The sequence below is a fragment of the Myotis myotis genome, unplaced genomic scaffold (assembly GCF_014108235.1).
Source record: "Myotis myotis isolate mMyoMyo1 unplaced genomic scaffold, mMyoMyo1.p scaffold_m19_p_3, whole genome shotgun sequence".
Lineage (NCBI taxonomy): Eukaryota > Metazoa > Chordata > Mammalia > Chiroptera > Vespertilionidae > Myotis > Myotis myotis.
The window spans coordinates 26,609,420-26,620,763 of NW_023416335.1; the positions used below are offsets into that span (position 1 = coordinate 26,609,420).

General features: G+C 49.1%; 1 protein-coding gene across 3 annotated transcripts in view; it reads left to right on the forward strand.

The window, feature by feature from the left end:
* Positions 1-9,673, forward strand: part of GRTP1 (growth hormone regulated TBC protein 1) — a 30,973-nt gene extending 21,300 nt beyond the window's left edge. The window contains exons 6-8 of one of the 3 annotated variants that reach the window (XM_036301363.1): positions 5,653-5,825; positions 5,907-6,090; positions 9,206-9,673. In XM_036301363.1, the coding sequence (XP_036157256.1) occupies positions 5,653-5,825; positions 5,907-6,090; positions 9,206-9,345 (497 nt within the window). In that variant the 3' untranslated portion in view covers positions 9,346-9,673. Of the gene's footprint in view, positions 1-5,652; positions 5,826-5,906; positions 6,093-9,205 lie in introns of all 3 variants that reach the window. The other 2 variants (XM_036301360.1, XM_036301362.1) reach the window with 2 other exon arrangements.
* Positions 9,674-11,344: the final 1,671 nt, after the last annotated feature.

Here is an 11,344-nt window from a genome sequence, read left to right on the forward strand (position 1 = left end):
GCTAATAAAGGCTTGGAAGAAGAATACAGGTGTCGGGGGGAGGGGGAGAGAGAGAGAGAAGAATATTGGAGATTTATTATAATGCTATAATAATTAAATTGTGTGATATTAGCGTATTGATATATTCATAGAAAAGAGGCCAGAAGTCAACTGGTCTACTGACCTATTAATCTATTAGAATATATGTGAGATGTCTCAATTAATGGGGAAAAGAAAGACTATTTGAAATATCATTTGGTGACAATTGACTATCTATATGGAAGAAGACAAAATTAGATCCTTATTTCTATTCCAGATGGATTCAGACTTTTGTGAAAAAGCAGATAGGCACTTTACAAAATAGGAAACCTGAATGGCCAACAAAGTTACGAAGAGATGACCAAGTTCTCCTGTGAGCAAGGAAATGCAGATTTAAACAGCACTAAAGTAGGATGTCAAAGCCAGCATAGCCACCTGACGGCCACCACTTCTAGGCAAGTGACACCCCGATTTCAGAGCAGTGGAAATGGGGTAAAAGTCAGTGCTAGGACCGAAGACAGCATTGTGTTATGGACTTCTCACAGAGGACGCAGAGCAGAGTACAAAGTCACAGACCTCATGGTCCTGTGTACGCCTTGCTGGCCTCCTGCCCTGTTGCCGGAGCCTTCCTCAGGCACTACCACCTCTAGGAGTTGTACAAAAGTTAAGTCACTCATATAAGGTTTACTTAAAGGATTTCACTTTTACACTTAAATGCCTCTTATGGTCCCAAAGCAACAAAGCACTAGCAAACAATGCATGCTAAATCCAGAATGCAGTCTCCCGCAGAATGCAGTCTCCAGCAGAGCTCCTGGGAACCGGTGGTGGCTCTTCTGATTAGGCACCACTCACACCAAGGCATCCGGTGAAGGGATGCAAAAGAAAAAGCAGATTCACTTTGTGGATAGAAGAGGATTCCTGCCGAAACCGGTTTGGCTCAGTGGATAGAGCGTCGGCCTGCGGACTGAGGGGTCCCAGGTTCGATTCCGGTCAAGGGCATGTGCCTGGGTTGCGGGCACATCCCCAGTGGGAGATATGCAGGAGGCAGCTGATCGATGTTTCTCTCTCATCGATGTTTCTAACTCTCTATCTCTCTCCCTTCCTCTCTGTGAAAAATCAATAAAATATATATTTTTAAAAAAAAAAAAAAAAGGATTCCTGAGCCTTGCAGAGAAGCGAGGCCAGGACCAGGCTCTGAGCCCCTAGTGCTAATGGTGCCCATCCTACTTCAAGAAGTAAAGGGGTAATTGCCTCCAAGAATGAATCAGTGCAATAATGAACTAATGATGTATTAGCATCCTGAAAAGCTGGTCAAACCTGTTTTCCGTTGAAACACAGGGAAACAGGCTGTTAATTGCTCATCACAGAATAACCCAGCTGAAGCGAGAAGGTGTGGCCGAGATGAGGACTGATAAGGCACGCTGGAGGAGGGCGGGGGGGGGGGGTGGGGTAGGGGTGGGGGGGAGCCCACAGACCCTTAGGAGCAAATGTGGAGCAGGCTGAGGAACACTGGACTGTCTTTGTCGCAGCTGCACTGGAGGATGTTTCATGTGTTCTCTTGATTAACTTACCCACAGGGTCTCCTCCATAGTATTCCACAGCCTGTGCTCTTCGCCTGTGGGGACCGGTGTTTGCTTTTTCACAGGCTGACATTCATCCCTGGCCTGAAGAGCATCCATTTGGAAATTAGACTTCACGGGTTTGAATCCCAACTCTACCACTTTCTTCTTTTTTTTCTTCTTCTTCTTTTTTTTTAAAGATATTTTTATTGATTTCAGAGAGGAAGGGAGAGGGAGAGAGAGATAGAAACATCAATGATGAGAGAGAAAATCATTGATCTGCTGCCTCCCACAACCCGGGCATTTGCCCTGGACCAGAATCAAACCCGGGACCCTTCAGTCCACAGGCCAATGCTCTATCCACGGAGCCAAACCAGCGAGGACCCAGCTCTACCACTTTCTACTCATGTAGCAATAACCACGGGCACACTTTAAATCTGTACACCCCACCCCCACAGCAGCTCCCACACCCCAGACAGCACCCCAGCAGCGGCCCTGCCCCCGCAGCAGCGTTTAGTCTTCCAGTGTCTGACACAGCCATTATGCTGTCTGCCGAGGTGAACGTCCCCAGGAGAAGCGTAAGTAGGGGCCCCAGACAGGTGAGTCAGTTCAGGGCCTACCTAGGCTTTCTCTGTCCCTGTGCAGAGTGGAATGTGCCCTGTCAGGCGCTCCTCTGCTTAGACAGGTAGGGGTGTGCTGCAGGTGAGGCCCACAGGAAACTGTGGTTTGTCTGCCTGCAACATTCAAGGGCAGAATGCATCGAGGAGGGAAAGTAGGTACAGAGGGCTTCAGGGATCTCCCCTGGTGATCGGCTCAGGCCTGTGGTGTGTGACTCTGACATCTATTTTTGGAAACTACTGTAAGCGTCTCTGTAACCAAGAAGGTCGTGCTGTGCTCACAGCTTAAATGTCCTTCTGGGCAAATCCTCTTATCACTGCTGCGCCTGGACCCGGCTCCCTCTGAGATGTCCCTCGTATAACTGGGTTGGCATTGAAGACACTCTCGTACAGAGAACAGAGAATCTCTGCTTCTTTCTTCCCAAATGGAGCAGAATATTGCCGAATTAAAAAGGAGAAAGAGAGTAAATGGCTCCAAGTCTCCAAATGTATGAAGGGGAAGAATTTTTTTAAATCCCTGGTGTTTTATAACCAAATTGGCTTCTATTAAATTATTTTCAGTATTAAACAGTTTATTGTAGCTTACTCTTTGAAAACTAGCAATGTGACTGTGATATTGTGTCAATATTTATGATGACTATTTTAACCAAAATATTTCATTTGCCCTGGTGAGAGACTGGGCAGCATGCTGAATGTGTCTATTCTATTGCATAGATTACCTGCTACATTTTTATAGCAGAAATTAGGCGTTAAAATTATTGTAATACATCACACTAAGAAGCTAGGAAGTTTTTTTGGCAAGGCAAATGTCCGGTCAAAAGATGGACATGCTGTTGGCAGCGCTGGTCTTTCTGTCTGTTGAGCGAGTGGTCACAGAGCTGTAGGGACTGCTGGCAGCCCGCTGGTGCCCAGGGCCCTGATGGGAGAAGCAGAGCGACCATGAGGTCGCCTTAGCGGGTCGTGTTTTGACAGCCTGGGGTCGGTCCCCAAGCTACTAAACTAGAGTAGAAGAAAATTTTCCAAATTAAGTTGTCAGCCCTCTTTGGGAATGAACAAGAACAATTTTAGACTTAATATTGTCTCTGCCTTTCTGTATTCAGCGTGGTGGGGACATTTAGATCCTTCTAGAATTTCTGGTAAATAGAATGAAGTGTCCTCCGCCCTCAAGTTGGAGGAAGCATTTCGGACTCCTTGAAACTTCAGCGAAGAGAGCCTTCACCAGCAGCTCTATGTGTAGACATTCCCCTGCACACGTGAGCACACGCATGTGGGTTGACAATGTCTGAACGCGCATCAGCCAGGAGCCAGTTGAAGTGGGTTATGGCATATCCCTGCGAAGGCACCTCAGCAGAGGGCAGGCCACGTACATGAGGATGCAGAAAGGTGTTGGGGAAGTTTGCAAAGGGATGTATGACAGGGTCCTATTTGCAAGGTGTGTCCATGTGTGACATGGCATTACAAGTATGGAGGAGGCCCATCAGACTGCTTAGTGATAAGTGGTTACCTAGGGGACGACTTTGACTTTTCACCTGCTACTCTCCTGTAGTGTTCAACTTTATCAGAGGCATGTATCACCTTCATAACAACAACAACAAAACACCAGTAAAGAAGGAAGAGTGCAGCCGTGCTCAGAGGACCCCAGGATGCTCGGGAGGCATTGGCATGATGCTGGAGAAGCCATCATGGCTGGGGCAGCCACTGTCCTTGAAATCCCAAGTCCACCTCATCAAGGGCACACGTTTCACCAACCAGTTGTGGGATTAGAAATTTATGATTTAGGCCAAAAAAATTTTTTAAAGGTATTTTATTGATTTTTTACAGAGAGGAAGGGAGAGAGATAGAGTAAGAAACATCAATGAGAGAGAAACATCGATCAGCTGCCTCCTGCACACCCACAACTGGGGATGTGCCTGCAACCAAGGTACATGCCCTTGACCGGAATCAAACCAATCAAATTGGGGACCCTTTAGTCTGCAGGCCGACGCTTTATCCACTGAGCCAAACCGGTCAGGGCTAGGCCAAATTTTTAAAAATACTGTTTTGTGACACTAATTTGTGTGCCTACACCCTCCACTCTGGGGAGGCAGTGGATGCAGAGGGACGATGTAGAGGGACCAGCTGCTTTGAGCCCCACCTCTCCTTACTCCATGTATGTAGGGGGTGGCACGATGGCACCACATGGGCGCTGGGGTCAGGCTCACTTGTGCCTGCTCCCTCATCCTCCATGGGCCACCTCGACCCTGAACCTTCTCTGGCTCCCAGGAAGGAGCTTGCTGCAGGCAGTGCTGTCCTGCAGCTCAGGTGGCCCTATGCCTGCTCCTCCGGTGCCCCAAGCCTCCCTTAGTCCGGGTGGGCAGAGCCACCAAGGGCGGCATGTCCGTGGCTGCTGGGCTCTCCCTCAGTCTGGATGACAGGGAAAGGCAGCTGTCACCTGCAGATTTTTAAAGTTTTATTTTTTATTGTGATAAAATACAAATAATATGACATTTACAATCTATATCATTTTTAAAAGATATTTTATATTGATTTTTTGGGAGATAGGGAGAGGGAGAGAGAGAGAAACATCAATGTGAGAGTGAAACATCAATCGGCTGCCTCCTGCACCCCCCTACCAGGATAGTGCCACAACCTAGGCATGTGCTCTGACCAAGAGACGGACTGGCAACCTTTTGGTGCGCAGGACAATGCCTAACCAACTGAGCCACATTGGCCAGGACAACAATCTTTACCATTTTTAAGTATACAGTTCAGTGGCATCAAGCGCATTCACATTGTTGTGTAACCATCACCACCATCCACCTCCAGAATTTTCTCATCTTCCCGAATAGAACTCTGTCCCCATTAAATAACAGCTCCCCACTCCCTTCTTCCAGCCCCTGGCACCCACCATTCTACTTTGTCTGATTTTGGCGGCTCTAGGCATCTCACATAAGTGGAATCATGTAGTATTTGTTCGTTTATGGCTGGCTGGCTTATCTCACTTAGCACGATGTCCTCAAGCTTCATCCTATTGTTGGACGTGTCAGTTTCCCTCCTTTTAAAGGCAGAATCATACTCCATTATGTGTGTAGACCACATTATCCATAGGCAGATACTTGGTTATGTACTTTTTTTGGCTGTTGTGAATAATCCTGCTACGAACATGGGTGTGTAAACCCTCCTTCTTTCTGCCAGCCGATTTTAACCAATGCCCAGGGCCTCACTGTCCAGAGCCCCCAGGGACCCTGGGGGGCCTTGCTTTGGGAATCACTCCCAGGAGTCCCTTTATCCACATGGCATGGCATCTCTCCCTGGTCCTCCCTCTAACCTTGCCCTCCTCTCTTCTAGAAAGGATCCTCTGGGGACAGCCCTGTTTTCTTTCCCTGGCTGAGAAGGAACGAGGGATGAGGCTCTCAGGGGCTGTGGTTGTGGAACAAGTGATACACATTTTTGGGTTTTTCTCTTCATCCCTGTGGCAGATTACTACAGCCCTGAGATGCTGGGCCTGAAGACGGACCAGGAGGTCCTGGGGGAGCTGGTGAGGACCAAGCTGCCAGCGGTGGCGGCCCTGATGGACGGGCATGGCGTCTTGTGGACTCTGGTCGTGTCACGCTGGTTCATCTGCCTGTTTGTGGACATCCTGCCCGTGGAGGTGAGCATGTCACAAGCCTCGCTGGGCCCAGCGCTGGCTCAGATCACCGTGCAGAGATGCGCCATGTCTGTTTCTCTGCAGACGGTGCTTCGAATCTGGGATTGTTTGTTCAACGAAGGCTCAAAGATTATCTTCCGGGTGGCTCTGACCCTGATTAAGCAACACCAGGCTTTTATTTTGGAAGCCACCAGTTTTGCAGACATCTGTGAAAAGTTCAAGGAGATCACCAAAGGGAGTTTTGTGACTGAATGTCACACCTTTATGCAGGTGAGTGTCTGGGTGTGCTCAGCCTGCACTTTGCTCTGCGGTTCCATTTGCCTGGCCTGTGGAACGGGAGTCCTGGCTTTGCATATCTGTCTGGCAAAGCATCTGTCTCTGTGTTTCCTTTGGATCTGGATCTCTGCCTCCACTCGTCCCTTCACCCTCCCATCTCAAGCAAACCCTGAGGAGGGACTCCAGCCCTTCCAGGCCCTCTTCTCCTGGAGCCTAGTGCCCGAGGCAGATGGGTGGGGCCACCTATCTGGAGTCCAGCAGCTGCTGCCCCTCCTCCTGTGCATCAGCCATGGAGTGGCTTGCCCCAAGGTGGGCAGGGTCCAATGCTTATAGGACCCCTTGTAGGGCTGGTTCTTCACTGGGAAGCATCAAGGTGTGAGTACACAGCTCATCTAATCTCCAGTTTCTCCGGGTCTGGGAGCCTGGAAGGTGGCAGAGTTCTTGGAGGACTGGAGCCCCTCCCAAGCCTGCTGCCTGTGTACCTGATCTCAGAGGCTCTCCTGATGGCCCCGTCTACAGGTCTCCTGTTTCTCCTGGTCCTAGCGGGGCTGCAGGCTCTGTAGATGACTCATACCTGGTGAATGAATGAAGTGGGAGCTGCATTTGACAGGCCTTCTGAGGCGGCCTGGGAGCTGGGACAGGCCTAGGCTGGTAAGAGGGTTTTAGGTAGGCTAGTGGGAAGAGGGCGCCAGCCAGGAGCAGAGCCCAGAGCTTGAATGGCCCTGGTGGGAGGTGAGGCGTGCTATCTGGAGCAGCCTTGTTCCAGAGCACCCGGCCCACCTGGCTTTTCACCTTTCCATTTGAAGTAATTACAAATTCCAAGGAGGTAGCAGAGGGCATCCCCAGGGTGCGCTGTTCAGATGCCCCGGAAAGCCAGGTGCTTCTCCAAGCCTCCCTGGGGGGTGCAAGCACCTTGCTGGGGCTGTTTGCCTGGGAGCCACCAAGGGCCAGCCTGCTGATGGCTGGGACTGTCTTAGAAAATGTCCAGGACTCTGAGACAGAGAGGAGCGCCTTGAGCTTTCTCCACGCCACTCTGGAGGTATGCTGGACAGCTGCTGGGAGTGGGAAAACCTGCAGGGGCTAGGGCTGGGGTTCTGCTTCCCCCTGGCCTAGAAGACGGCTTCCCATTTAGCTGCTGTGGTGAGGACTAGTGGTCATGAGGGTCACACGCACCCTCTAAATGGCAGGCGGGTGGGCATGAACGCTGACATTTCAGCTGGTACCAATAAAGAGAAGATGAGGATGCTGGATAAGAAATGTCAGGCAGAAACCTGTACTGACTCCTTTGGAGGCTTGTCAGGTAGAGTTGGAGCCCATCATGTAAGGACAAAATACTCCGGAGTAACTTCTCCGTCCTTGGAAGTCTTGAAGCCACTGGTGGCCTCTTGGTGAGAATGTTATTGGGGAATTCAAGCAGCGGATGCCAGGACCCTGCTCTTTTAGGCCTCATATGAGTCTGTGATTGTAGGTCGAGGAGTTGGTAGGAGCCGGACACTGAACTTGGACAGAATCATAGCTTGCACTCACCTGTATGACTGCTGGCAGGTTTTAGGATTCCTTTTAGACTCAAGATGCTCATTTATAATAGGAAGAGATGATAATAGGTCCTGTATTCTAAGGATATTTAGGGCATTTTGCTTGTTTTAATGAGATACAATTCCCATATAAAATTCACCCTTTGAACATGAACAGTTCAAAGGTATAGTTCCATTATCTAGTTCCAGAACATTTTCATCACCCCAAAAATGAACCCCGTAACCCCTACCCGCACCCCCACCCACCCCCACCACCAAACGCTGGGCAACCACCAGTCTATGTTCTGTTTCTAAGGGCTTACTTCACATAAGGAGAATCAAATAACGTGCGCCCTTTTGCATTGACTTCTTTCGTTCAGCACAATGCCCTCAAGGTTGCGTGGCTCTGGACTTTATGTCAGTGTTTAGCGGAGTATCTTGCACACGGCAAGTACTCAGTAAGTGCTAGTGTTTATAAAGTGCAAAGGGCAGTGAGGCGACAGCTCTGCCCATGAGCCAGCTGCAGGTGAGTATGCCGTCCACGGCGGGACCTTGCCTGTGTTGCTGTCCAAAGGCACTCTGGGCCCTGTGAGCTTGGTGAGCTCGAGGGAAGCACAGAGGACCATGGAGACACTGGGTTTTGCCAGTCTCCTCACATTGAAATAAAAATGCCGTGTATCATTGCACAGGATAGATGTAGCCATTCAAGGGAAGTTGGCAGGGAAAGAGCCCTAGTACAGTGGGTCTCATTTTCTCAGTGATTTCTTCAAAATTGTGTCCGTATTTCTGTATTAAGAGCACATCAGCACAGCAATTGCAGTTCCTACATCACAAGTCTCTGAAACCCTAAACAAGAACCTCGAATGTCCTGGAGGATAGAAACCTCCTGTTGGAGCTCAGAGCGACATTAATGGGCAGAGGACAGGTGAACATCCTGGCACATCTCGGTGGATGTGACTTACTGCCCCTTCTCAGGAACGTGGACAGTTAGCACGCACACGCTCTACCCCGACCTTAGGTGCTGTGTATTATGAAACCAAAGAATTTCAGAAATGCAATTTCTTTTAACAAAACCTTTTAATGACTAGCCTTTACACCTGGCCTGATTTATAACCGTGAATTTCTCAGCAGTCACTGCACAAATTATTAAAGTACTCATAAAAGATGTGATGGCACACCAACCAGCTCAAAATGTTTGTTCTCATGTCCATCCTAACGCGCGGCCTGTGGAGTCCCGCGGCTATGGCCGCCTGCCTGCTGCTCTCTGCTCGGCCTCCCTCCCAGACACCCTTTTCTCCTCATGGGGAGGCAGTTTTGTTACTAGAAATGAGTCTGAGTCTCTTCCTGCTTCCACTTCTCAAATCTGGTTTCTTATGCTTCGTCTGCTCATGAATGGCTTGACTGGGTCAGAGCTACTAAGGATGCAATAGTTAAAGGGTCTAAACAATACACAGGACTCAGGCAACAGAAGCAAAAATACACACATCAAACTTGTCTTCCCTCGGTGGGTGTGGTCTTACATCTGTCCATCTGCCACAGCCTAGCCTTGAACAGGGGGCGGCTAAGGTAAAAACTTACCTTTGGTTTGTTTTTAATCCAATTCCGTTCCTCTTCCAGAAAATCTTCTCCGAGCCTGGAAGCTTGCCCATGACCACCATCACCAGGCTTCGGGAGAGCTGCAGGGCCAAGCTGCTGGTGCAGGGGTGACCTGGACACACTCCCCTCTGCCCTGACCATGATGCTTCATTCCCAGAGTTGACCAATTTGTACTGCTTTCCTTTTTAGTGCTGTAAATACTTGATGTCTCCACACTTTAGTCGTGAATTTTTTAAAAGAGCAATTTAAAGTCATGTCATTCTGTAACTGATGAGCTATGAAGTCAAATTTCTGAAGATATATTTTTACCTGAGACAATAATATATAAAATGTGAGGTGTGCGTTTGTATTTAATAAAGTATGTCAACACCTATGAGTTTGTGATTGCCAGCCGATTGAAAATTAAAACCAAAACAGTAAACTGTCATTAGTGTTACTAATGCCAATTAAATATTATTCTATTCCTTTCTGTGGCAGAGCATTTACCTTCATGTAAAGTTTGTAAATGTACCAAGTGATCTCTCTTTAAAAAGGTAATTTTAAAAAAAGATTTTTAAAAATTTGATTTTTAGGTTTTTAGAGAGAGGAAGAGAGGGGGAAACATTGATGTGAGAGTGAAACATCAATCGGCTGCCTTCTGCACGCCCCCTATTAGGGATTGAGCCTGAAACCCAGGCACGTGCCCTGACCACGAATCAAATTGGAATTTTTGGTGCTCCAGAAGACGCCCAACAAACAGCCACACTGGCCAGGGCTAGAAAGGTAATTTAAAAAAACTTTAAAAATTGTCATGTGACGCGAAGAATGAGTATGATTTGGGCCCATGAGTGCTTGATGCTTTTCCTGGACCCCTGGAGTTAGACCCCATCCTCTCTGGTCTCGAGGACATGAACCTCCCACCCAGACCCCTGACCCCATCTCCCCACCCTGAGCCCTGATGGTGGTGCTGCCTCTGTCTGAGAAACCTCACTGCCTAGGTAGGCTGAACCCTGCATGGGACAGGCAGGGACAGGATGGGGCAGGGCAGGGGGCAGGCAGGGGCAAGGGGAGACGGGTGGAGACAAGCAGGGTCCCATGGGAGCAGGCAAATGGGAGACATGTGGGAACTCAGAAGCAGTTGGCCTGCTTCCCCAGCACCTGCCCCTCCAAGTGGCCCCAAGCTTGCCTGCCCTACTCAGCAGTGTGACCTGAAAACACCCAATTTCTCCAAAAAACGTCCTCCCACTTATTCCATCCTCATCCCACGTCTATACTGCGATTATGGGGAGTTTTACCCTCAAAGGGAGACACAGTTAAGGGACCTGGGTGATGGCAGCCTTGCCTGATAGCAGCACCTGGGCCACGCTCCTCTCCAGCTGGGCCATCATGGTAACGCCTCCCTTCTCCGCCGCCACTAATGAAGCTGGACCTAGACCAAAACAGCATGCGAATGTCCCAATCCACTTTAGACGCTGAGCTGGGGAGCCCTCCAAGAAACAGCCAAGCATGCGGGTCACTTGCATGGGGTGGGCACAGCTGCCCAGTGACCTCAGAGCTCCTAGTCCTGACACTTCCACGCCAGCCGTGTGATCCCTAGCCTTCTGCTCCCAGGAACTGCGACACCCACCCTAGACAGGATGACTTGAAGCTGTACCTGATGAACCAGTGGTGGCTTTCCCTGAAAGGAACCCAGTGATGGAGGTTCCCTTCTTGAAATGTAAGCAGCTGTGCCTCTAGGGCAGTGATGGCGAACCTATGACATGCGTCAGAGGTGACACGCGAACTCATTTTTTTGGTTGATTTTTCGTTAAATGGCATTTAAATATATAAAATAAATATCAAAAATATGTCTTTGTTTTACTATGGTTGCAAATATCAAAAAATTTCTATAGGTGACACGGCACCAGAGTTAAGTTAGGGTTTTTCAAAATGCTGACACGCCGAGCTCAAAAGGTTCGCCATCACTGGTCTAGGGCATGGTCTCAGCATCCGGGCTGTCTGGGTTCTTGGGAATCTCTGCCCTTCCAGACATACACTACTTCTACACTGGCCATTTCTAATGCTCTCTAAACCCTGAAACACCTGCTAAGACCCGACCCTCAGCCAACTGCTGGTTTCTCAGTTTTGGATCAGGCATAATGTGTCCGTACTGTCCAG